The following is a 27858-nucleotide window of genomic DNA, read 5'->3' as shown; positions in this document are numbered from 1 at the left end:
CTCAAAGAACTCCTCACACCACAAACCTCCTCACAACCTCTGCTCCGGTAACAAAATCCTGCTTCACCCCCCCAGGGCCAAGCTCCGCACTATGGGGGATCGGGCCTTCTGCTCAGCTGCCCCCCGCCTGTGAAATTCCCTCCCTGATCACCTGAGGGCTCCACTGACATGACATATATATATATATATACACACACACACACACACACATACAATTTAATGGATGAGTTCTTGTGTGAACAGGAAGAAGCATCAGCAGAGCGTTGTGTTCACTGACCTCCATACAGCTGCCTCTTTAATAAAGAGACAACCTTCCTGCAGCTAGGTGGCAACATCATGTATAAATACCACTGGCTGCTCTGATTGGCCGAGAGCTGATCAGCTGTAAACCTGAACCAGGACTGAAGAAAATATGATGTGAAAGAAGAACAATGAGTCCCAGAAATAATGACAGAAACAAATAATTTTATTTTAAAAATATTTCACTGCTGATACATACAATACACTCATCATACTCATATATTTGCATAAAGTATACTCTTAACATGATAATATTTGAAGATTTGATACATTATTGTCAGGTGGGGGGGGGGGGGTATCAACAGGAGGACCACATTATTGTAGTGTGAAACAGAAAGCCACTAGAACGGATACAGAGGGGAACGCCTCACCAGCTGATTGGAGGAGGACAGAAGGGGGCGGAGCCTGAGCGCAGCATAATATATATATATATATGTATATACATATATATGTATACATACATATATACACACACAAATGTATATTTAGATACATGTTTACATATCTAGATGCATTCAGGAACCAGTCCTCCGGTCCACATGTCCTCCGGTCCACATGTCACGTTGTTTGGAGGAACCACTGAAAAATCCTCCAGAGCCTGTTAACGGTCACATGTGGTTTCTATGGCAATGGCGTAGTTTGCATCAACAGTTAGAGCCACAGTCGTTTGTGTGGTTTGATCCTCATTGAGCAGAATGGAGCTGGAGGGGAACCAATAGGAGTCTAACGTGGAGCCAAGGTCTGACCGGGACATGAGGGCCCAGTTAAATGTTCAGAACACTAAAGCAAAGAAATACTGTGCTGGATCACAATACTGATCCATGAAGCGTACCATGATCGGAATGGTATCCATCCAGGTCCAGGTGTGGAGGGTTTCTGTGTTAGCGGGCTGATCTGTGCGAGGAGGACCACCTTGTGGACGACCACCAAACAAACATCACATTCATAAATTAATAGTAACCAGAGCTGCTGACTAACAGCAGAGGTCTTCACTGGTCCACCACAGTCTAAGTGGATTTCATCATGGTGATGCCCCCCGTTCGTTTGTGGATTATGATTCTGAAGACTTGAGTTCGCTATTTTGGAATCTTGCATTCTTGCAACCAGAGAAGGAAGTGACCATATTTGGACTGTGGAGGAGCGACGGGTGGATTTAATGAACAATTTACAGCTAAGTGTTAAAGTCATCGTGTTAAAGTCATCTTAGTAGCTAACTGCATTGGTAGTGTGGTAGCGACCTGTCAATCAGCAGGTAGTCCTGCCCCTACGTCATCCCCTGCTTTCTGGTCTGTTTGACTCTAAATGGACCATAACTGACTAAATTAACATCACGTTGGATTGAAGAAGACTTGGAACTAGAGATTGAGACCATAAGCTCATGTTTACAATGTTTACTGAGATAATCAATCAAGAGAGAAGTAGGGTAATTTTCTCATACACTTCTATACAATCAGAGAGGAGTCGCCCCTGGTGGCCAGCAGAGAATGACAGTTTAAGGCACTTCAGCATTGGCTTCGCTGCTCAGAACCAGAGGTTGAACCTGGTTCACGCTGTTAATAACTGAGTATTGTTCTCACTGTCAGCTTTGATCTCATGTTTTTGTGAGATGAACTTACATAAATATGATGATGACACCATCATCATCAAAGCCTATTTTACGTTTTTAACTCTACAGTCCCTCGTCTACATCCTGGTGCCCTCTGTCCCAGCATGCACCAGGAGAGGCCACAGCTGGGTCTGCTCTGAACTAGATGACCAGGTGCAGTAAATATTATTTTAATCATTTCTGAATTTCACATCAAATCACTTACTTATTACCACAGTCAACATTTTCATTTAACTTTTTGGCCGTTTCACCGTCCTCACTTACGTTCAGCTCATTGATGCATTGCATTGTGGGAGAATAATGAGCACGCTGGACGTGTTTTAAATGGAGTGATTAAAGTCGGTATGTAGTACTGAAGCTGGACTACAGGATCATACAGGTGCTGGACTTGCTGCTGGTCTCAGGTCAGCTGATGCTCTTTGATCATTATGGATTTCTGATATGAGAAATAAATATTATTTTCAGCGACTCTGAAGGTCCAGAAGGGGGAACCCCCAACCTTCTCTCTGTGACTGTGTTGACATCATGTGGTCTCTATCTGGACCAGGTATCGCTGTGCTCATGTCGTGGGAGCTGCACCGTGGACTTTAGAAGACCTCTACTGCTGAATCACTGGCTGATTTAAAAGGTGTCATCACTAAGTTGTTCTGACAGATGCTGCAGGTGATCTTAGGTGGTTTTAGGTGGATCAGTTTGTGTTTGAACCTCAGGAGGACCAGGGGAGCGGAGGGAGGGCTTTAGAGTGGCCTCCACAACAATGACATACTGTGTTAGTTCAGAAAATTCTGTCCTTGTTTAAAAGAAGTCAAACCCACCAGCTGGTGGATCTGGTGGTTCAGGGGATCCCGGTCGGCAAAGTTAAATCTCCAGGGACTGTTGTGTGTCCGTTTGTCGTGTCGGGTCGGTGCCCTAGAGCAACATCCTGCAGAGCTTCAACGTACAGACATGAGGCAGAAATCAAGTGCTCCCCACATCAGCTGGTTGTGAACCTGGCAGGAGTCCCGTGCTGGTTCTGTGGACCTGACAGAGACGGTCCAGAGCCACTGTTGGACAGAGGTCAGTCTGTCAGCAGACAACTTCGCTGGACTGATGTTAGGGTAATGATCCGTCACCGTGGCAACGGTAGGGAAGGCCTCATCTGAAGGCAACTATCACTGCAAAAAGGAAATCTTAACTTCCATCCAGAACCCAGTGAGTCCAGTCCGCGTCCCCCCACAGGGACACGTCAGTGAACAGGATCTGTAAGATGGACTTTTTTGCAGTGTAGTTGTGTACAGAGGACAGGAACCGTGAGACCCGACTGAACTCTGTCCACCAGGGTCTCTGGTCTACAAGTCTAAGATTCTTTGTCTGTCCCTCACAAAGGCCAGGGCAGGTCACTGAAGTCCACAGGGCCGCCCAAGCCGGCGTCTGCCTCCAGCAGGGACATGATGACAGCCATGGCGGCCTCGTCGTTGCTGGGGCTGCTGGACCCGGGCTCGTCCATGATGTCGATGCTCAGGTGGGAGTTGTCACCTGGACAAAAGGAAGTCATTAGAAAACATCCAGATCAGATCTAGCGTCCACTAAGAAAGGGTGTTCAACTCACTCATGATGGACTGGTTGGAGTAGGGGTACCCCACAGAATCCGGTCCAGGAATGATCCCTGTGCTTGGCAGCTCTGGAGTCCCTCCATTCTGGATCTAGAGACACAGACAGACAGACAGACATCATAAGTCCAGATGCTTCATCAGCGTTTTTACACAGAGATCCCTCCGTAATCCCAGAAAGAAGACCCCTCAATATGCTATGTCCTGGTCTCTTGCGGTCTCTCCCGTTTCCACCCCATTCTGTCTCTGGACCTTTTACACCAACGATGTTGAGGACAAAAGGAGGATAATCCCAAAACGAGGTAGTGTAGAAGGAGGTACTGATGCGGTATTGGTATATGTGATGTGTTGTAGTGACCAGCAGATGCCGCCAGAGGTCAGTGTCTCTACAGTGGTACATGAAGCTGGACTTAGAAAGATGGAGACTCAGTGTTTCCACCTTTTGTTGTCTTAAAAGCTGATAGTTTATATTGCTTGAATTCTGTATCATCTATGATCATGTGTCACACATACGCATCAATAAACTCACTATAGCAGTGGTAAATACATTGGCTCAGTATGGACCGTGTGTGTGTGTGTGTGTGTGTGTGTGTGTGTGTGTGTGTGTCTGTGTGTGTGTGTGTGTGTGTTACCTTCTTGCCGCCTGGCGAGCAGGTGTCCGGTGGGGGGGTGCTGGTGATGTTCAGGGGGCTGGAACCACAGCTGGACGGAGAGGATCCTCGGATCCTGATGGACCCGCATCATGTTAGAGAATCGTCGGTTTTCATTGGATGACAAATATCCAGCAAACAACGTTTCCCACCCTTTTTTTTAACAGCGTTGCCATGACAACAAGCAGATATTACATGCTACAGTGCATACGAGGGTATAACTGAGTCAGCGTCTAGTTATGGGAATGATGAATCATAACTCCACCAACACGTGGGCTCTCACCTCTGGATCTCCATCACCTCCTCCGCTATCATGCGTCCAATCTTGCCAGCTCCGGCTCTTGTCCCGCCGGGGATGCCAGGTACAGTCTGCAGCGCCCGCCTTCCTCCACCTGCCAATCAACCAGGAGGACATGTTAACCACTGTGAGGAGGATCCTGGCCATGTGCTTTTCTCTCTGATAGATACAGATATACATAATTATCATAATAATAGTAATAATAGAGGTATGTTTACCCTCGGAGGTGAGGACGCTGTCCATGCTCTGTGGCGAGGCGGCAGACTGAGGGTAGTCTGACCCCTCCATCATGGGACACCTGCAGAGACAAAGAGTTGAGGCCTCCCAGCTGACGACCAGTACATGGTGAGCTTCAGAAAGGGGCACTGTGCTCTACTTACGAAACCACGGTGTTGGTGGAGACGATGTACTCCACCTCCTTGGTCCACGGGTTCATGAAGCTGAACCATCGGCTCCTCAGCGTGATGAAGGAGCCATCTTTGATCTTGAACTTGTAACAGTTGGTGTTGATCTTCTCTCTCATCTGCAGCACTGATGAAGAAACACATGAACACTCGTCAGGAGGAAGAGGAGGAAGAGTGTGAGTGAGAAGGAGGAGGAAGAGTGTGAGTGAGGAGGAAGAAGAGTGTGAGTGATGAAGAGGAAGAGTGTAAGTGATGAAGAGGAAGAAGAGGAGGAAGAGTGAGCAGGAGGAGGATGAAGAGTGAGTGAGGAGGGGGGGAGGAGGAAGAGTGTGAGGAGGAGGAAAAGTGTGAGTGAGGAGGAGGAAAAGTGTGAGTGAGGAAGAGGAGGAAGAAGCTGTGCAAAAAGTTAGGTTCTTTGAATTCATCTTTTGGAAAATGTAAACAGCATTTTCATTTAACGTCCTCATAGTCACCTTGTCTGTGACACTCTGCCAGGTGGCCGATGTCGTCCTGGTGGAAATACTCATAGAAAGAGGTTCCCAGCAGCTCCTGGGGCAGGTAGGCCAGTATGGCTGTTGCCCTGGAAGCAAACACACAGGAGAGTAACCTTAGCTTGCAGCCAGATATCAGCAGTCAGATATCAGCAGTCAGATATCAGCAGTCGGATATCAGCAGACAGATATCAGCAGTGAGATATCAGCAGTGAAATATCAGCAGTCAGATATCAGTCTGATATCAGCAGACAGATATCAGCAGTGAGATATCAGCAGCCAGATATCAGCAGTGAGATATCAGCAGACAGATATCAATCAGATATCAGCATCCAGATATCAGCCAGATTTCAACAGTTAGATATCACACCACCACCAAAGTGATCTAATCCACCAACAAAGTGATCTAATCCAACACCAAGGGATCTAATCCACCAACAAATTGATCTAATTCACCACCACAACAGACTCAGACTCCAACAGGACTACAGTGCTGAGCCGAGGGCTCACTAATCCATTACAGACCAGGCCACGTGGACCTTCCTAGAGACAGCACTGCTGACTCACCTCTGGTCCACGAAGACGAACTTGCCGTCGATGGCATGCCGGGAGACGTACTCGGTGGGCTTCACTCGGATGTCGGCCAGGCTCGGCTGGGGGACGATGTGGGGATGCAGCCGTCCGATGGCCACCAGGCAGCTCAGGTTACAGCCCTCGTTGTCCGGTTCGTTGTCCTCGTCCAGACCCATCTTGGTGGGGGGCCAGCTCTTCAGGTAGCCGGTGCTGTGGATGGTGCAGAAGCTCTTACGGTCTGCTGTGATGAAGATGGGGAGAGGAGGGGCAGAGTGTGAGAAGTTAGAAATGGTTCAAATCAACTCTGATCAGCTGACATATCAAACTGAAAAACTGAATTAAGGAGAGTTTTAATTTACTAAGTCTCACATTTATAATAATTAATATAAGATAAAAGAATGTATTTACTGGCTACTACCAGATAAATGTCCTCTGCTTGATTTTAGTGTCTAAATTGACCAGTCCTTGTAAATGCCATCTTAATTATTGGGGTAATCATCGGGGTAATATCTTGGATTGTAGGATTAATATTATCCTGCCATGTCTGTCTCTTCATAACATCTAGAACATTTATACTTTTAAAACTGACTAACAATAACAACAACGTGGACACAGTGAAGCAACAGAGCAGTTAGATACACTAGAAGAGGCTGAGGTCCTCGGGGGTGTAACAGACACATCTTCATGCTACCTGATGTGTGATTCCTGCTTCTAATGAGGATGTGAGCTGAGCCGCAGGAGGATTGTGTGGGTTTTAAGAGAACTGTACCTTTTTTCTTGGAGCAGGTAGAGGGGAAGTCTTTATCCTCCACTTTGACAGAAGGCCTGTTGCACTTCATCCTACAGAAGAAGGACCGCCGGGCTCCAGAACAGAGTCTGGAGGGACCGGGGGTGATGTCGGTCTTCACTGGAAGACCGGCTGCAAACAAGCACACACACACACAATCAGAAACATGTTTCCTGGCATGGTTAAACAGCATGGGGGCCTGGTACGGCGAGGAGACTACAGACCACCATGAAGCACACTCCTGATCCTGTATGTGTGGCTTACTTTTAGCATCGATGAGCCTCTCTCGAGGGGCTGTGTCGGAAGAGGACAGCTGCTCTTTGACCTTGGCGATGTCCTTGGGGTGAAGGTAGTCAAACAGGCTCTGACCTATGAGGTCGTTCTGCAGTGAGAACAGAGGGGCTGATGGGTAAACCTACTCATTACCAACATACACCTGCTGCTCTCTTGTCTGTGCTGTGATTACTGCTGCTTTCATTGCACAACTAAACTGAGGCTGATGATCATCTGCTACTTCAATCAGATGATTAACGTGATGACATTCTGACTAACACTCATTAATACATTAATCAATAATTAGATCTATCAATGTCCTCTGCTGCATTTCAGGACACTGGACAGGACCCAGGACCCTGGAATCTGGACAGGACCCAAGACCCTGGACAGGACCCAGGAACCTGGTCAGAACCCAGGAACCTGGACAGGACCCAGGAACCTGGTCAGAACCCAGGACCCTGGACTGGACCCACACATGCATCTCTACACACAACAAACAGCCGTCCAGCTGATAACATTATTCATTAACAGTTCTTCCAACACAAGTGTCTTTTCTCTCAATGCACCAGTCATTAATCAAGAAACCAGGCAGAGGAAGCAGCTCCACAGACACATGTCTGACTAGTTAGCGAGGTAGCAAGTTAGCTAAGTATATAGTTAGCTAGCTAGTTCCACAGTTTTAATGTGCCCCTCTGAACAAAGTAGTGAGTCATGTTCCAGCATCAGTGTAGTGTCTCTCTCTCTCTCTGCCTCCCAACGTCACAGACGTGGCCCACTACAACAGTTGCTAAGGCAACGGTACACAGAAAAAAGGCCGCCGCTCTGATCGTCCTGCTATGCTGATTGGAAAGGGAAAGTCTTTCTCTTCTACTGGGTTTTATTTCTATTCCGTCAGCGTACCTGGCTGTAGTTGAGGATCTTGTAGACGGATTCAGAAACAAAGAGGATCTTTCCACGATCACATCCGACCACAAACAGGAAGCCATCAGCAGCCTGCAGTAACACACAGAACACTGGAATCAATACTCATTTATTTTAAGGGTATAAATTATTTGGTCCAACATTAGTGTCCACAGTATGTTGTAACCCTACAACACATGTGTATATATATATATGTGTGTTATACTGTTGGATACTGGACTCACCCTTAATATCAAGTGCTTGAGCTCATCATCTGACAGGAAGGAAGGCTTGTAGTTGGCTTCGGTGTACGGGTTGGCTGCACCTGTACGTAGAACAAATGCACCCGTCACACCGGGGCTGGGTTCCCGAGACTGGGTTTACCTAAGTGGCCCGGGCAGAACCAGCTGCTAACAGTTGTCTGGCTCTGATTGGACTTTGTAACCAGGAAGTGGTGAGATAAACAAGCTTGTATGAGATACGCTCAAAGTTCTCCAACGTTCTTTTAACTGGAATTTGAGCTCAAAGGAGGATTTTAACAACAAGGTGAGTTTTAACTAAACTTGACAAATTTTCACTGAATCTGGACAAAATGTAAACAAACAAATTAAATAAAATAGTCTTGTTAAACCTGAGGGCCATTGCACAAAACCTAGATAAAGGTATTAAGGCAGGATTTCCCAGCTGTCAGTAATCCGTGACCCGGTTGCACGAAAGCATGTTGCATATGTTATGGCATAAGTTACCATAGAGTTCTATCCTGTGGAGCTAGCCTGCTCAAAACCAGGCAAACAGCCAGGATATGTCAATCCTGTTTCTCTTGCCACTTCATTGGGAAACCCAGTTATTCCACTGCTCGTTACATATTACCATCAAGTGAAGTAGCATGCTGTCATTATTTAAACACTGTGACCATTATTTTACATTCATTCAGCCTAGATTCATACACAGATCATCATTGTCACAGTTATAATTGTGTTCACGATGCTGTTCATTTTGTTCAGCAGCGGTTTCTACCGCACATTAGTTTAAGGGTCCAATAACAGACTGTGAGCCCCCCTCCCTCCCTCTCTGTGTTTCTGGTTGTTAAGTGTGAGTTCTCCTTGTATGTTCCTCCCCAGCCGCCGTACCTGTCAGTTGTTTCATATAGAATTTTAGTGCCTGATTAAAGTGTTACAGTAACAATATAACATCGTCATCATTAAGCCACAGTACCTCTTTTTACAGAGGAGCTTTGTTGTGCTGTTTGTAAAAAGTACAGTGCACGCGTTGTCGTCATTAATGAATCAGTGATCGATCTCGGGGTCTAGTTGAGGAAGGTGCGATTAGTTCCACCTGGCTTGAATTAGTCGTTGCTGTTCATCCTGTTTTGGCCTTTGTACAACTGATTAAGCCAGGCTTCTCTCACTCAAATATGTTGAACGCAGCTTAGTCATTTATTCTGGCTATCTAAATTCTGCTTTTGTGCAATAGCCCTCTGGTGGAGGTTTATGTGAGCTAGCTGGCCAAAGTAGAAACGCTGGTCTGGTCCTTTGAGCCTCGAGCGTTACTGTCCTGGTTCTCACCTCGGAGTGTCTTCATGTGCTGGACCGCCATGCGCAGCACCGTCAGCTTGTCCAGTTTGCGGGACATGGCGTTACAGGTGGGCACCAGCGACGCCAGCTCGTCGATGAAGCTGTTCATCTTGTCTCTGCGCCGCTTCTCTATCTGGCTGTGAGCCTCTCTGTGGAGGGAGACACATCACATCACATCACATCAACCATTACTCTCCTGGTTCCATCCAGCTCACACAACAGGAGACCATTACAACAACACAGGATCCCACAAATTCAATCTAACATGAAACGTCTTCTGTCTCAACAAAATCTGTCCTTTAGGACTCTAAGAAGGGATCTGAGGGTCTGTACACAAATGTATACATAGAAACATAAACATAGAAACGTAAACACATATAACACGAAGCCTCTCCTATCAGACGTTAACCAGACCAGGAGGTTTCATACCTGGCGTTCTTTATCCGGCCCTGTTGGTCACTGAAAGACAAGCAGAGAAAGCAGAGTTTTAATGGATGAGACAGGAAGTCTTTACAGAACCAGGAGGGACCAACCATTGGCTTTAATAGACTTCACTACAGCTACAACAACATCTGGGGGACCAGCCCTCTAAGTTGTTCATTTTATGAACAGTGATCAGACGTTATCACCATGGTAACAGTGGATTCTTACCTTCCGAGTTTCTCCTTGTCTGGGTCCATGTCACTAAAGAACAAAAGACAGGACGTTCAGTTCATGTGGTCATTGATTCAGTATTCAGATCTATTAACATTGAACAGTTGAACTTACTCAAAAGAGAATCCATCGATTCTGTAAAGAACACAAATGCATTAATTAGTTTCAATCAGTTTCTTTATTTACAACCTGTGCATGTTTAGGATTTCCTCCCCCTCCCTCCCCACTGTCCTTTCCCTTAATGCATGATCTTTGACTCTGTCCCATCTCCCTCCCTGTCCTTACTGGTAGTCTGTAGTGCTGCCCTTTCTCTTGCGGGTGTAGTCCATTCCCGGCGTGCTGATGGAGCTGGAGATGAGGTCGGTGGACCCGGGAGACATGAAGTCAGTCATTGTAGACGAGATGTCCATCCTTTGGTCTGCCATCAGGTCATCTGCACAAGATGACATCATCAGTCAGACGACAACATCGGTCAGACAACAGAATCAACACCGAGCGCCACAACTTGATTTTTTTTTCCAACGCTATTTTTTTGAATATATAAATATCGTTCCGTTCATTCATCTCCGCATTCACAACATCAGTCAGACAACAACATCAGACGGGCATCAACATCAGTCAGAAAACATCATCAGGAAGACAGACAACAACATCAGTCCTCTTCTGAATGGAGGTGAACAGTCCGTCTTCACTGTTTAGAGGTAAAACATTCAGACTAAATGGACTTCTGGATGATATTGTTATTTGGGTTAGAAGTTGCACCAGTGATGAGGCTCATGGGGGAGGGAAAGGCAGGTTGTCTGAAAGAGGAAATGACCAGGAGAGAACCTGGGCAGAACACGATGACATCACACTCACCACAGATGTTCATCACAGCCTCTGTGTTAAAATCATCTCCTTCCATCCACTCTGGAGCCCTCGACTGTGAAGACACAACACATTAACTGCATCAGGAATCTACACACATGTGGAGGCAGAATCAACAGGAAGCCAGCTACATGTAGAGAAACAACGTCACACTCATTGCCTCCGTGGAAATTCGGGTCACACAGATCAGTTATGTGGAGTCACAGCAGAGTAGTGACCAGCTCCCACTACGGACGCGACAATATAGGATTTCATAGAGTACACTCCTACTCCTTGATTGCCATTATTAACCATAAATATCATCAAATGAGTGTCAGTGTTTCCTCATAACATTCTGCATTATTATTATGTCACATGACTGCTGATTATTTATCACAAATGTCATTGTATAAATGTGGTGTCAAATTAGATATTATTGATATTGTGACATTGCTGTTGGAAACATTACTGTTGCTGCTCTAGAAACATATTATATTAAAAGCTACTGATATCCATCTTTAGTCACGCGTGTTGCCCTCATTACATCCCAGACAAGTCGTTAATTAACTGAATCTTTAGCCGACAAGTCGAGACACTTAATGAGACTTGGCTTCAGCGAGCTACCCGCTTTATTGATTGATACTTTTGGACTCGCAGTGTGTGATGTTGAATCATTTTCTGTTCATCCATAATTACACTCAGTCAGACTTTCTTCACTTACCTGGATAGGAAACTGTAAGAGGCCTCCTGTACGGGCTGACTCGGGTCTGGATCAGTCTGTTCTCAGTCTGGTTTGGTTCAGCCTGGTCTAGTTTCGATGTGTTCCTGATATGATCTGATCCTTAAACAGCTGGTGCAACCCGTCTACCCCTGGAGAGACACAGACAGTTAGTTAATTTAAATACATCAGTAATTAAAAACAAATTTTTACAACAAGAACATCATGCTGGATTGAAGAAGACTTGAAACTAGAGATCGAGACTCATGTAAACTCATTTTTACAATGTTTACAGAGATAATAAATCAAGAGAGAAGTAGGGTAATTTTCTTACAGACTTAGCCCCCTGGTGGCCAGCACACAGACTGCAGCTTTAAGGACCTTTAGCTTTGGTTTCACTTTGAGAAGAATAAGAGTGCATCTCAGGTTGCCATGCCAACCTTCATTGAGCTGGGGGAGGGGGCACACCTTTCCTTCTCATTGTTGAGTAAAAAGAAGCAGCACAGTTCTAGGTCAGGACTGGCTTGGTGAGCTGGTCTGGGACAAAGCTCTGGGCTACAGGGTAAACACTGTCATAGCTGAACACTGAAAAGGACTGGTGCTGGAGTGGAAACTGGGTCAGCTAGTCTCCATGGTCTCTAAACCAGCCAGCCTCAATTTCCATCCACCACCCACTTTACTACTTGGTCACAGAGTAAGCAACACATTCAGACATTTTCTTTCTACACTTAAAAGGTGCCATATTATACTGTTTTTCCTCAATTCCACAGCTGTCAGAGGTCCAACAACAGTGTATTCGATATGCATTGCCCCAAACCCATCCATGGTCCTGAATTTCAGCCATCTAAAAGTTGCTCAAATAAGCTCTGCTGAGAACGGGCTGTTTCTGTGCCTGCACCTTTAAATGCTAATGAGCTCCGTCTGTCATCGCCTACTTGGAGAGCCACGGAGATGAAGCCACTTATGCTAGCGGCAGCATGCGCCAATTTTTACGGTGGATGTATCACTATGGCTCGCCTATGTGTCTCAGGTGAAGTTGCTGGGTCCCGTATGGTTGGGAGAGATCCTTTTACGAGGGTCAGTGTCGAGGCAAAGCCAGCTTTGTACTGACCCTCGTTACTGAAGCAGTCCGATGTGAAGTGGTTAGCACACACACATACAAGCTAACACAAACCGTAGCCGGCACATTGTCATTAAAAATAAAATGCAACCACGGTCTCTTCTGTTTTTCTGTAGCTGGGACAGAATGTACTTATGTTGATTTGCACAACCAACAACCGAGCAATTTGCGTGTGTAGCTCTGAGTGATGACATTGTGAAACACCGCTATCTCACTGCTATTTCACTCTTGGACGTCTCCTATCATCACGCAGAAGAGTTCGGTCTATGCAAATGACTCCCTGCGTTACGTAGCGATGGGAGCTGAATCTGAACAGCCCGTAGGAGCGCCGTTGTACCAGTGGGTGGGCTGTAGAGACCATGCAGGAGTCGCTTGTTTTTCTCATTCTGGGAGTTGACAGGGAGGACCAGTTCATAGGTGTAGAGACCAGAGAAAACGTGTTTTTCATAATATGGGACCTTTAAAGGCAGAGTAGGTTTTGGAAAAACCACAGAGACTTTGACATTGAATGCAAAGGCCCTTTGTTCATGCCTCCGTTCAAAGCCGACAGAGTCTTGAACGAAGGTTCTGGCCCCAGAACACCAAACGACTGCTTGAGATCTGCAGAGTGCAATCAGGAAGTAAGCATTGATAAGACAATTTATTCATTGCCATTGGTATGTTACAAGGTTCCAAGTAGTGTAACGGACAGTGTTTCTGAATCACCTACGTGATCACCGTCAGAGATTACAAAAGCTGAAGAACCTTACCCACAATCCTCTAGTGTGGAAGTGTGTGGACAGTTGTGGTGCTCTGTGAACTCACAATACACCGAGACAACACCGTGTCCCGTTTACTTCCTGTCCTCACTACATCAGGGGCAGGTGAGGCTCGGGGATAGAGCGGGTCGTCCACTATGAGGAGACTGGCGGTTCGATGCCCAGCTTCTCCAGTCGTCAAAGCATCCTAGTTTAATATTCCGTAGTAGTAGAGTGTGTTAGCACGTCTATGCTACGCTAGCTACTGAAGGTTTCTGTCCGTTACTGACTGCAGCGGTGCATAAAGAGCTGCTCAGCTGTTTTCATCACCTTCAATCTCCATCTGCAGCTGACTTTACACTTCAGCTTCTATCTTTGTCTCGTTAAGCTGTTTGAACTCCAGGATAAACCCGGACCCTTCTGTCGGGTTCTCTCTGGAGTCTTTCATTTCCCCAAATACGATTCAGTTAGTGACCGTGTGAGCTCCGTGGAAGCTCGATGGGCGGGGCTTAGTGACGGGTTGTTTACGTTCATTCATCACCCAGCAACAACAGGATTACACATGAAGGACCCCGCGGCTGTTCTCCGTCACATATCAGGACAATATTTAGGTTTCATCACGTCATGATGACTTAAGTCATGTGACCTGACTGTGGTTTGACATCACTATAGAGCCAGACATGGACTAGACACGGGTCGATCTGAAAAGGTTCATGAAATCATCATCATCTTCGCTAAATGATTGCGATATACAAGATTATCCTGATAATCATCAAAATATGATTTAAACTCCTAAAATGGCACAAAACATACTGGAATCTTTACACTTTACATTTAGTTCAAAATCTTTTTATCTCTTTCAGTGGAAAAAAAATCTAATGCTCTTCAATAAGGTGGTAATGATGATGATTATTATTATTATTATTATTATTAATTATAACAATAATGGTATAATACGGTATCTCTGCATAAATAAAGGATAAATACATAAATAAAACTGTACATGTCCTAGAATCCTAGAGTATTTAAGCCATGATATTCACGAATATCCCGATAAAGGAACTTCACCATGATCAACTTTTTGCTTTTTTATAGTGATCACCAATCAAATCGCACATGGTGGCTTCACCTCGCAGAACTCTTACAAACACAACAGAAGAAGAGAGAACCCACTGCAACAACATCACGCTCATTCACTTTCATATTCAATAACCTTTGAAAATAAAATCATCACATTTTCATATTTCTTTATGACCAACAGCTAAATGATGACAACAAACTTCTGCCTTTATGACATCATCAATCAGCCCTGATCAGCTGGATCCAGGTTACTAGTTAGTCAGAGTCCGAGGTTCACACCGGAAGTCTTCCTGTTGTATGAATGAGTGATAACACAGAAACATGAACACCTCTGTGGACTGGCAGGAACACCCAGGGGGTGGATTTGATCCCTGAGAATGTTTGTTTGAGTCCTGCAGAATGATGGGTCCCCTTGAGCCCAACGTTGGGATCCCCGACCAACAATACCTGGCACAGACCAGACCCTGGTGCCCAACGCAAATCCCCAATGCCCGATATCAAGATCATCCTCGGCAGCGGCTGAGGACTCTGCAGATCTGGTCCTCTCCAGTCTCTAACACAGATCTGGTCTGCTCTGGTCTCTAACAGGGATCTGGTCCACACCAGTCTCTAACACAGTAATGGTTTCTATCACTGTACTGGTCCGCTCCAGTCTCTTACTGGGTACTGGTCCCCTCCCACCTCTAACACGGATCTGGTCAGCTCTGGTCTCTAACACTGGTCAACTCCGGTCTCCAACACTGGTCCGCTCCGGTCCTTAACTGGGTGCTGGTCCCCGGTCCCCTCCGATCTCTAACTGGGTACTGGTCCGCTCAGGTCTATAACACGGTAATGGTACGCTCCGGTCTCCAACACGGATCTGGTCCGCTCAAAGCTCTAACTGGGTACTGGTCCCCTCCGGTCTCTAACACGGATCAAGTCCACTCCGGTCTCTAACACGGATCTGGTTCGCTCCGGTCTTTAACACGGTGAGACGGGGACCGGGACCCGGTCTTTACCGCAGCAGGACGGATGCTGTCCAAGAACCGTGTGCCAGAGAGCCACCCAGGCCTGTTTACATAGCTAGCGTAGTAGCATCGTTAGCACTGTTCTTAGGTCACGTTCATGAACACCTAAACAGCCTAGAGCACCCACCTGTGCACGAGCGCCCCTCGAGCCCCAGCAGCTAACGCGAATCCGGCACACCGGTACCAGCTCCCCCTTTTATTCCGGACAGCTCTAGTCCCGTCGGCGGACTGTTAGCATAGCGCTGCTAGCTACGGAGCTAACTGTCAGGACCGGCCAGCTAGCTAGCGTCCCTCCTCCACAAAACACTCTGACATGACCGCAGCGCTGGCAAAACATCGACGATAACCATCCCGGTTTAACGGAGCAACGTCACCGAGCGGCCGCAACGAAGGCCCGCGGGCTCGGTTTCATTGTATACTTACAGTCGGTCCAATGGGATCCGTCTATCCATTGGAAGCAGCTGGTCATATGTAATAGCAGCCCACAGAACTGTGACATAAACGATTTTCGATCGGTGACCCAGTTTCTCTTCACCGTCATGCCTGTCGGACCACTAACCTAGTTTCTCAACCAATGGGCTTCGCGCTCGCGCTGGAGGCGGCCCTCTAGCCAATCAGACCAAAGTTCAGGCTCGGAATGTGTGATGGACGTGCAAGTGGACCAATCACAGCTCGTGTGGAACGGAATGCAGAGGCTCCGTACTGGCCCGGTACCTGCCGCCTCATGCTGCATTTCACACCTTTAATCGGTTTATTTCTCTACACTGACGTACCACATGAGACATTAAACATGATCGGGGGAATAAACACATTTTTAAAAATATGTGTAGATTTTTCTAACAGAAGTGTTTATCAGTTAAATCTGTGTTTTCCTTTAATGTGTCACATGTCATAACATACATAAGCAGATGAAGCTGAGCTTATTTGTCTAAAAATAATTTATTGTGATTTGAGTCTTTTGTTAGAGAAACCTGGCGCCCCCTGCTGGCGATAGTTTTTTATCTCTTTTACTGTCCAAACACACAATACATACTGTACTATGTCAGATTATGCGTGTCATGTGATTTCCCCTGTTTACCTTATCAGTTATGTCGAAAGTAAGAAATACAGTCGCGGTGTAACAAAGACAAGCATGCAGACAGTCATATTCATATTTAAGCAAGAACCAAGAGGGGCCCCTGAGACCAAGACTGGGGGCCTCTGTTCACACTGGGTTCGTGGTACATTTGATACATAGGTCCCTCAGTGGTGTACACATACTAAAGTATATACATCCATCATCCATGGTTTTAATAATAATAATAATAATAATAATAATAATAATAATAATAATAATAATAATAATAATAATCACAATAACAATGTGTCGTCAAACAGAAACAAACTCTTCATCAGCCGAAACCGGTCGATAAACATTGTTATGTGTGCTGTGTCTTGCAAACATACATTGTGCCACTAGATGGCCGTGCTGAACACATTTCAAACTAAATAATAGGACGTTGATGGCTGTGTTGTTGTCGTTATTATTATTATTATTATTATTATTATTATTATTATTATTATTCATAATAATCATACTATTATTATAAGTATTATTATTACTATTACTATTATTATTATTATTATTATTATTATTATTATTATTATTATTATTATTATTATTATTATTATTCATTAATTCTCTATTATTTACAACCAAAAAGAACATGTGTACATTGCACGTTGTCTCACACCATTGATGAAATCTACCAAATTCCAGTGGATTCCCAGGGTCTGATGCATTCAATAGAGTTTATAATAATCGTAATTTGAAGAACCACTTCGAATCTATTTCCTGACAATATTATTAAGTAGCCAGAAGAACATTTTTATTGTCTCTAAATTCAGATGATCTTGTAAATGATTCTCATTACTTACCACTGCTATTTGCTGCCCTCAGGGACAGTTGGATAAATAGAATCGGTATATATTTTTATACAGTTCATGTTGTGAGTAAATCTGGGAGGTGTATTCGGTCTGTCGCTTTTACTTTTCTGTCGCTTTTAGTTTTTAAATACCTTTGTAAACTCTGTTTAAACAAAAATGTATAGTAAAGTTATTATTATTATTGTTATTACATTTTTATTTCTGTTTTTACTACCGATATAATGACATTATCAGCAGTGCCAGTATCTCATTCATCGCTGTGTGTGGTATTATTTGTTTATTAACTAACATTCTGATAGACATTACGATAGTATTACGTTACATAAGCGTGTATTTGCATTTAAGCAGCAGATACAACTATTAATGTGTTTACGTGGCTCCTATTCCATTCACGTATTTACTCGTCGCATCGCATCCCGGCTCATTATTTAGTAAAAAGGTCCAGCAGGGTCAGACAGCCATCTTTACGAGCGTCTCCTGAAGGCATCGTGACTATCACATGGGCAGGTGATAGTTGAGGAAGCTCCGATTCATAACAGCGGACGGAAGGCAACGACGAGGGACCACAAGGATCCGGGTCTGGACAGGTCAGTGCACCGTGCGCGTGTGTGTGCGCGCGCGCGCGTGTTTATGTGTGTGTGTTTGTGCTCGCGCGCGTCCTCGCTTGATCTTCAAGTGTCTCCAACAAAGACATTTTGTTCGGGGATTTTGTTCGTTAAAACAACGTGTCGCATGGTAAGTAAAATTAATGTAAAGAGTAACGACTGAAAGCTTGATAGAAGTAACGTTACTGTAAAAAGTAACGATAGAGAGCTGGATATATGTAACGTTAATGTAAAGAGTAATGTAGAAAGGTGCATAGAAGTAAAGAGTAATGTAGAAAGGTGCATAGAAGTAACGTTAATGTAAAGAGTAATGATATAAAGGTGAAGTAACGTCAATGTCAAAAGTAATGATAGAAAGCTGGATATATTTAACGTTAATGTAAAGAGTAATGGTAGAAAGGTGGATAGAAGTCACATTACTGTAAAAAGTAACAATAGAAAGCTGGATAGAAGTAACGTTAATGTAAAGAGTAATGGTAGAAAGGTGGATAGAAGTCATGTTACTGTAAAAAGTAACGATAGAAAGCTGGATAGAAGTAACGTTAATGTAAAGAGTAATGATAGAAATGTGGAGAGAAGTAACATTACTGTAAAATTAATGATAGAAAGCTGGATATAAGTAACATTAATGTATAAAGTAACAATTTTCATTAAGGTTCATTATAACGGTTCATTAAACCACTACTTCCTCATACGCCTCCATCAAAAGCTCGTGCTCAATTTGTGAAAAGTATGCAGGCGTCGTCGTCGTCATGGTGAATTTGGGATTGCATCAATGAATCAGTGATAATCTCGGGGTCTAGTTGAGGAAGCTCTCCAGGATAAGTTGCACCTAGCTTGAATTAGTCGCTGCTGTTCATCCTGGTTTGGCCCTTGTGCAACCGATTAAGCCAGGCTTCTCTCACTTGGATATGTTGAACGCAGCTTAGTCATTTATCCTGGATATCTTAATTCTGCTTTTGTGCAATAGCCCTCAGGTCTCCCTTGATAAATAAAGGACACCTGACAGATAAATGTATTTTTGTATCCTATATTTTAAATCAGGCTCAATAATTCAGGTCTGATTGAGATAGACGCTGAACGGAAACTCACCACGATCAACTTATTCTCACATTTTTTTATTGCGATCTGCGTTTAAAATCTTCTCTGTGGTGCAATAAAATTTACACTATAATATAAACTAAATGTAAAGTAGGTTTTGATGATTATCAGAGTATAGTGAATCATAATTATTCTGGCAGGATATCGTGAACTTTCCATATTCAAGATACTTGAAACGCATTTTTATTTTCCATGTGATGGCTTACTTGGCTCGGCGGTCTGGTTCTGTCAGCTCGCATGATGTTTAGCTGCAGCAACACAAGCTGTGGAACCGCAGATCATCACAGACCATCAGAAACCATCACAGACCAACACAGGCTGTCACAGACCAACTCAGACCATCACAGACCAACAGAGACCATCACAGACCAACACAGACCATCACAGACCATCACAGACAGTCAGAAACCATCACAGACAGGAATAAGGAGGGGGGGTGGTAAAGGCAGAACAGCCAAGCTGATGTGTGACTCCCCTCTGCTGAAGCATCTGTGATAGACAGTGTTCATGGAAACACACAGATGTGCACGTGCACATGCACACGTACGTGCACCAACATCACAGGCAGCGAGCTGAACGAGCCTCTTCCTGCCGCTTGTCTCCGTTGAAAGCGAGTTGAAAGGCGTCGGCGACGACGGAAAATTGATTTAATTGATTAAAGCAGCTCTGGTTGGTATCAGCTCTTAGAAACAACAGGAGCTGAACTACATTTATCATACATACACACACACACACACACACACATATATTTACATTAACATTTATTTATATATGTATGTACATAACCCACTTCCATCATATTTGTATACAAGTATTTCATTCATAATCACACTTTTAACACACTTTCACAAGTAGTTCTACAATAGTACACTTTCTATAAATATATTATAGCAAAATATACTATGAAATGAAAGTTACGTGTAATTACTAGTAGTGTAGTTATGTCAATGTTGTTTAATATATTGTTGGTTCTATTTTTAAAATATGTGCTCACAATTAGTATTATTGAAGCATATTTCAAAATACGTCCTGTCCAGGGTGTACCCTGCCTTAGCCCAATGACAGCTGGGATCGGCTCCAGCCCCCCCGTGACCCTAAATACAGGATAAGCGGTAGAAGATGGATGGATGGCATATTTCAAAATATATTGGAATAAGCCAGAAGTATAATACAGCATATCATTACTAAAACAAGAATATATGAATGGCATATTGCTGATATAATAGCAAGATACATTTTAATATACTCTTAACACAAACAAATCAAACTTTAATTTCATGAATCAGCATGTATATTATTAGGACACACAGCCGTGTACTTCAGTGAACTAAGTATACTTAAAATTGTTCCATTCTGACTCTCTGAACTCGTCTGCTCTGGTGTAGTAGTGTTGTACATATAGTATTTTACATGTATTGTACATGTAGTTGTATTGTACATGTTGCACATGTAGTAGTAGTAGTGTACATGTAGTAGTATTGTACATGTAGTAGTAGTGTACATGTAGTGGTAGTAGTAGTAGTATTGCACATGTAGTAATATTGTACATGTAGTATTTTAAATGTAGTATTATTGTGAGATGGTGCATCTCTACCTGAGAGCCGCTGAAGCGTCCATTTCTGCGATGGCAACACGATCCCGTCATGTGACCTGTCATGTGACCCGTCTCTCTGCTTTAGCAGCTCTTGACTCTGTAACTTTATTCTCCTGCAGCTCTTCACTGTTTCATCATGTCGACATGCGTCGCTTTCATCATACACACATGTATTATTAAGTCTGCTTTGTTTGTGTTACCAGTAGATCCAAAATATAAAATATTAGCTATATATCGTCAATATGTTCCTGTTGTAGTAATAGTATGCTTAATAATACTTCAATTTATTACGTTTATTTGTTTGTATATTTGCAGTATACCATTAAAAATTTAAATATATATGAAATACACTTGAAGTATATGTATATTTATTTTCCTCCTGTGAATCATTAAGCTATGTGCATTTAGTGTTCCATGGTTACCAGATAAATATCACAGGAAAAAAAACAACAAAACATGACAAGCCCCGAGACCGCTGAGAACCCCGAGACCTCTGAGAACCCCGAGACCTCTGAGAACCCTGAAGACTCAGAACCATGAGAACCCTTACAACTCTGAGAACCCTGATAACTGTGAACCCTTAGAACTCAGAGAACTCTGAGAACCCGTAGAACTCTGAGAACCCGTAAAACTCTGAAAACCCCTTAGAACCCTGACAACACCGAGTGGGCACAACTGCAGCTACATGTTCAAAATTACCAACAACCTGAGCTAAACATAAACATGTTCCCGCTCATTTGAACATAGCCTTCCATAATATTCAGTTACTTGTGCAGCCTGAAGGGCAGGAGGACTACTTCCTGCTTGGTTGGACGGTTAAATGTGTTCACAACAAACGCTGAGTGAATCTTTCAGTTGGTGGAATTTCATAAAAAGGTGATGCAAATAAAGCAAACGTTGTAGTTGTTCCACTAAAACCAGTTGCTTTTCTTCCAAGACACAGCTAAGGGAGAGCGAGAGAGGTACACAAGGAGAGAGAGAGGGAAACAAAGAGAGAGAGAGAGACAAAGAGAGAGAGAGAGGGACACAGAAGGAGAAAGGCAAACAAAGAGAGAGAGAGGGACAGAGCGAGAGAGGGGGACACAGAGGGAGAGAGACAGAGAGAGAGGGATACAGATAGACTGAGAGGGACAGACAGAGAAAGACAGAGAGAGAGAAAGACAGACAGAGCAAAAGAGAGAGAGAGAGAGAGAGAGAGAGAGAGAGAGAGAAAGAGGGACAGACAGAGAGAGACAGAGGGACAGACAGAGAGAGAGAGGGACAGACAGAGAGAGGGGGACAGACAGAGAGAGACAGAGGGACAGACAGAGAGAGAGGGACACAGCTCTAAGGATGGAACAGGAACGTCCTCTTCTTAAATGTCAATGGTCCTGCTGCATTGATGTTAATTAGTGAAGAATCTGGTGTTTCTTGTTGGCTCAGCTCCACACACACACACACACACACACACACACACACACACACACACACACACACACACACACACACTCACACAGTTGTATAGACCCAGTGTGACAGGGGCCTGGGGGGGTTCAGGTCTGTGACACTAATCCAAACAGGCTCAACCAAATGAAGAGGAACAGTAAACTGGCACACCCCTGTGTGTGTGTGTGTGTGTGTGTGTGTGTGTGTGTGTGTGTGTGTGTGTGTGTGTGTGTGTGTGTGTGTGTGTGTGTGTGTGTGTGTTCTCATGCATTCTGGCATTTCCTGAACTGGTCCCTGTTCAGGTTTTGGTGATGTCGTGGTTAGTGAAACAGTGACAGCTTCCTGTAGATCTTTGACTTGGACTCTGACTGATTAACTCTGAACATGTCGAGTCTGCACTTGGTTTCACTAACATTACATATATGAAGTGTTTAATAACCTTCTGATCCCGTCAGGAAGTTAGAAACCAATGTTTTCCTCCCAGAGATCTTGGCGGTCTTCACCTCAACAGGATGTCGATTTTATATCAAAAATAGAAAATGGCAACACTTGTAATGATAGATCAACTCTCTGAGCTTCTATGTGAAGGTTGTCTCTGTGTTATAACGTTGATTATTGATTATTATGTCATTGACCATTGATTATTATGTAACTGATCATTGCTTAAAATATCATTCATTATTGATTATTATGTGATTGATTATTATGTCATTGATCACCGATTACAGTTTTTCTCAGTCGCTTTGGTACATTTCACAGATCAGAATTGAAATTCTCAAAACTACTTTTTCAGTCTTCACATCATTACGTCACGTGCACATAAAAAAAAACGCTTTGGTACATTCTTGCAAATGATTATGTACAATTCTCCGCTGTTTATATCTATATCTTTATATAGATATATACTGTATATATATATATATATATAGCTTAACCTGAATAAAACCAAACTCCTCTTCATCCCGGGGAAAGACTGTCCTCGCATGGACCTGTCGGTCATTGTCGAGGATTCACAGTATTGCCGTCGTCAACTGCGAGGAACCTGGGTGTAATCCTCGATGACTATCCTGCACCCCCAACATCACTGCTGTGGCCCGATTCTGCAGATTTGCCCTCTACAATATCCGCAGGATTCGGACCTTCCTCACAAACGATGCAACGCAACTCCTGGTCCAAGCACTGGTCATCTCCCGCCTTGACTACTGCAACTCTCTCCTGGCTGGAATCTCGGCCTCAGTGACTAAACCATTGCAGCGTATCCAGAACACTGCAGCACTCCAATTCAAGACGATGGCACTGGCCTTCAAGGCCATCAATGGAACGGCACCCATCTACCTTCCAACACTGGTCAAACCACATGCCCGACGCGAGCACTTCACTCCTCTACTTCAGCTGGTCGGCTGGTACCACCATCGCTGAAATCAAACAAATGTCGCTCAGCAAAGTCCAGACTCTTCTCTGTTCTGGCGCCTCAGTGGTGGAACGAACTCCCGACCAATGTCAGGACAGCAGAGTCACTTGCCATCTTCCGAAAAAGACTCAAGACTCACCTGTTCAGACTTCACCTCGACTCTACATACCATGATTCATTGTTCATTGTATTATTGTGCTATGTATTGTACTGTCTTTTCCTTTCTTTATCGCAATGACATGGTCTGTCAACAAATTCCAGTACAAACAGTAAAAGAATAAATGTGAATCTTGTCCAGTCTCTTGCAATCAATCTCCCACATACACTAAGGTGTAACTTACAATGTACAATAATTGTCATCAGAACTTTAGCTATAGTTTACATCAAAACACCCCTCCAGAGTACACTGTTATATTGACAACATGACTTTTCTTACCCATACACAATGACATTGACACGGATATTTACTTTTGAGAGATATTGATATTCTCCAGACCTCATTTGGTCTGGAGAAAGGAAGGAAGCTGCTTTGTCTCTTGTTGGTAAGTCAGAAACTAATTGTAGATTTGGGTTTAGGCATTGTGTGTGTAAAGCTAGTGGTAACATTTAGTCTAGTATTGATAGCTTGTTGTTGAACTTCTTGTGAAGCTGTCTATGGTAAGTGAGCAATCAGCTTGTTTGAGCCAGCTCACCTGTAGTGAATAGACTTGATTAGAGGGAAGGAGGAGCCCCAGTCAGTACTTGCGGTAAATTGAGCACTTAAAAGGCTGTCACTACAGCGTCAGCTGCAGCGTCGGGCCATCAGAACGAAGACAGCTGAACAAAGACACAGGGAGTCTATCTGTGGGAGTCAAGACAGCTGAACAAAGACACAGGGAGTCTATCTGTGGGAGTCAAGACAGCTGAACAAAGACACAGGGAGTCTATCTGTGGGAGTCAAGACAGCTGAACAAAGACACAGGGAGTCTATCTGTGGGAGTCAAGACAGCTGAACAAAGACACAGGGAGTCTATCTGTGGGAGTCCATCGAGGAAGCCCATTGAGGTAGGTATAACATCTCAACCCCCCCCCCCCCCCCCCCCCCCCCTCGCAGCCATGTGTCTTATCCCAGTCAGGACATCGCACTGGAGAAGATTTTACCGAAGTCCCTTCATTCGAGGCTGTAACCCATCCAATCTCTGCTACCCACCAATCTCCACCGGTAAGGAACTTGAAGTACTAGGGGGGCTGTGGAACTGCCAGTCTGCAGTCAAGAAGGCGGACACCATCTCAGCCTATGCCTCCCTGCAGTCTCTCCACTTCCTGGCCCTCACAGAGACCTGGATCACCCCAGAAAACACTGCCACTCCAGCTGCCCTTTCAACTGCCTACTCGTTTTCACACTCCCCAAGACGAACAGGGCGAGGAGGAGGAACTGGGCTCCTCATCTCACCCACATGGTCCTACCAGGTCCTTCCTCTCGACCACCTACCCCAATCTACGCTTGAATTTCACGCCGTCGCTGTCACCATTCCTTTCAAACTCAACATCATAGTGATCTATCGCCCACCCGGTCCTCTTGGTGACTTTTTGGATGAGATGGATGCCCTCCTGAGCTGCTCCCCTGATGATGGCACACCGCTCGTCGTCCTTGGTGACTTCAACATCCACTCGGGAAAGCTACACTCATCTGAATTCATCGACTTCTTTTCCGCATTTGACCTTACGCTCTCCCCCTCTCCACCAACTCACCGGGCCGGGAACCAACTTGACCTTGTCTTCACAAGATCCTGTGGCATCTCGGCAATCTCTGTTACCCCGCTCACCGTGTCCGACCACCACTTTGTGACTTTCTCCCTCCCCATGAAGCCCACCACATCCCTCCCCTCTACGCCTCGAATGGTCACCAGCCGCCGCAACCTGAAATCCCTCACTCCCTCCGCTCTCTCCTCAACTGTTATCTCCTCGCTCCCATCCTCGGAACAGTTCTCCTTAATGCCTACTGAGGAAGCCTCCTCTATCCTGATGTCCTCACTCGCCTCTTCTTTGGACACTCTCTGTCCCCCAATCGCACGACCGGCGCGATCATCTCCCCCCCCTCCCTGGCTGTCTGAACCTCTGCGAACCAACAGATCATTGTTGCGAGCGTCAGAGAGAAAATGGAAGAAATCGGGACAGCACGAGGACCTTGCTCACTACCACCTCCTCCTCTCTGACTTCACCTCAACTGTTTCGGCAGCTAAATCTGCCTTCTACCTGGCAAAGATCAACTCTTCTGCCTCCAACCCCAGGAAACTCTTCTCCATGTTCTCTTCCCTCCTCACCCCTCCTACCCCTCCGCCCCCTTCCTTCCTTACTGCCGATGACTTTGCAACTTACTTTACCAAGAAAGTAAATGACATCAGCTCATCATTCACGCCTATTCCCTCCCAGAAGACATCTCCCCCAACTCTCAACTCGGATGGTCTTACCAGCTTTAGCCCCCTCACCTCTGAAGACGTTCACGCACTTGTTACATCTAACCGTGCCACCACCTGCTCCCTTGACCCGATTCCCTCCTCTCTTCTCCAGGACATCTCACACGACATCTTGCCATTCCTCACCACCCTGATCAACTCCTCCCTCACCTCAGGTGTCATTCCAGCGGATTTTAAGACCGCTATCGTGAAGCCTCTCCTGAAAAAACCCACCCTTGACGCTACTGACATCCAAAGCTACAGACCTGTATCTCTTCTTTCATTCCTCTCTAAAACCTTGGAACGTGCTGCCTACAACCAACTGTCATCCTATCTCTTGCGGAAGAACCTCCTAGACCCTAACCAATCAGGATTCAGGACTGCCCACTCCACTGAGACGGCCCTCCTCACTGTGACCGAGTCCCTGCGAGACGCCAAAACATCATCCAACTCCTCCGTTCTCATTCTCCTTGACCTATCTGCTGCATTCGACACAGTCAACCACCAAATTCTCCTCTCCACTCTGGCTGAACTTGGCATAACCGACTCTGCTCTCACCTGGTTTACATCATACCTGACAAACCGCACCTTTCAGGTCACATGGAATGGCTCTATGTCCAAACCCTGCTCTCTGGACACGGGTGTCCCTCAAGGCTCAGTATTAGGACCGCTTCTGTTCTCACTATACACCAGATCACTAGGTTCTGTTATCACATCGCATGGATTCTCCTACCATTGCTACGCTGATGACACCCAGCTGTTCCTCTCTTTTCCCCCGTCCTCTGACGCTCACATTGCAACTCGCATCTCGGACTGTCTGGCTGACATCTCTGTCTGGACAACTGCACATCACCTCAAGCTTAACCTGAATAAAACCGAACTCCTCTTCATCCCAGGGAAAGACTGCCCTCACATGGACCTGTCGGTCACTGTTGAGGGCATCACAGTATTTCCTTCCTCAACTGCGAGGAACCTGGGTGTAATCCTCGATGACCAACTATCCTGCACCCCCAACATCACTGCTGTGGCCCGATCCTGCAGATTTGCCCTCTACAATATCCGCAGGATTCGGACCTTCCTCACAAAGGATGCAACGCAGCTCTTGGTCCAAGCACTGGTCATCTCCCGCCTTGACTACTGCAACTCTCTCCTGGCCGGACTCCCGGCCTATGCGATTAAACCATTGCAGCGTATCCAGAACGCTGCAGCACGCCTTATCTTCAATCTACCCAAATTCTCCCACGTGACCCCCCTCCTCCGTGACCTCCACTGGCTCCCTGTTGCAGCACGCATCCAATTCAAGACGATGACACTGGCCTTCAGGGCCATCAATGGAACGGCACCTGCCTACCTTCAAACACTGGTCAAACCTCATGCCCCGAAGCGAGCACTCCGCTCCTCTACTTCAGCTGGCCGGCTGGTACCACCATCGCTGAAATCAAACAAATGTCGCTCAGCAAAGTCCAGACTCTTCTCTGTTCTGGTGCCTCAGTGGTGGAACGAACTCCCGACCAATGTCAGGACAGCAGAGTCATTTGCCATCTTCCGAAAAAGGCTCAAGACTCACCTGTTCAGACTTCACCTCGACTCTACATAGCATGACCCACTAACACCCTCCCTCGACCCCCCCCCCCCCCCCCCCCGCAAAAAAAAAAAAAAAAAAAAAAAAAAAACTCGGATCGTAGCACTGTTACTCTTGAAGTACTACTTTACTCAGATGAGGACCTAGCACTTGTTCTATTTTTAGCTCT

The 27858-nt window shown here is 45.1% G+C and overlaps 2 protein-coding genes across 2 annotated transcripts in view; one reads left to right on the top strand and one right to left on the bottom strand.

Annotated features, from left to right (window-relative positions):
* Positions 1-445: 445 nt before the first annotated feature.
* On the bottom strand, positions 446-16162 carry bmal1a (basic helix-loop-helix ARNT like 1a). Its single transcript, XM_084016683.1, has 20 exons — positions 16034-16162; positions 11670-11818; positions 10961-11024; positions 10388-10535; positions 10217-10237; positions 10100-10132; positions 9878-9907; positions 9440-9597; positions 8120-8199; positions 7875-7967; positions 6963-7080; positions 6681-6830; positions 5906-6152; positions 5321-5427; positions 4824-4974; positions 4662-4741; positions 4429-4537; positions 4128-4221; positions 3495-3588; positions 446-3421 (listed from the first exon to the last, which is right to left on the bottom strand). The coding sequence occupies exons 3-20, from the start codon at positions 11004-11006 to the stop codon at positions 3264-3266; spliced, it is 1917 nt and encodes a 638-aa protein (XP_083872809.1). The 5' UTR covers positions 11007-11024; positions 11670-11818; positions 16034-16162; the 3' UTR covers positions 446-3263.
* Positions 16163-18063: 1901 nt separating this feature from the next.
* ppfibp2b (PPFIA binding protein 2b) overlaps positions 18064-27858 on the top strand; it is a 40851-nt gene continuing 31056 nt past the window's right edge. Inside the window, 1 exon segment of the mRNA XM_084018136.1 lies at positions 18064-18123. The gene's annotated coding sequence lies outside the window, so the exon portion shown is untranslated.

Source organism: Eutrigla gurnardus, assembly GCF_963514095.1.
Source record: "Eutrigla gurnardus genome assembly, chromosome: 9".
NCBI lineage: Eukaryota > Metazoa > Chordata > Actinopteri > Perciformes > Triglidae > Eutrigla > Eutrigla gurnardus.
Note: the sequence above shows the minus strand (reverse complement) of the source record. Positions and strands in the feature narration are given on the sequence as shown.

What these genes read in the sequence shown, in the direction of transcription:
- bmal1a (XM_084016683.1), bottom strand. Translation starts at nt 11,006, where the DNA reads ATGGAAGGAGATGATTTTAACACAGAGGCTGTGATGAACATCTGTG. An exon ending in GAGGCTCATCGATGCTAAAA is followed by an intron (nt 6,831 to 6,962) that starts GTAAGCCACACA and finishes GCTTGTTTGCAG; the next exon opens with CCGGTCTTCCAGTGAAGACC. An exon ending in GGCAGAGTGTCACAGACAAG is followed by an intron (nt 4,975 to 5,320) that starts GTGACTATGAGG and finishes TTTCTTCATCAG; the next exon opens with TGCTGCAGATGAGAGAGAAG.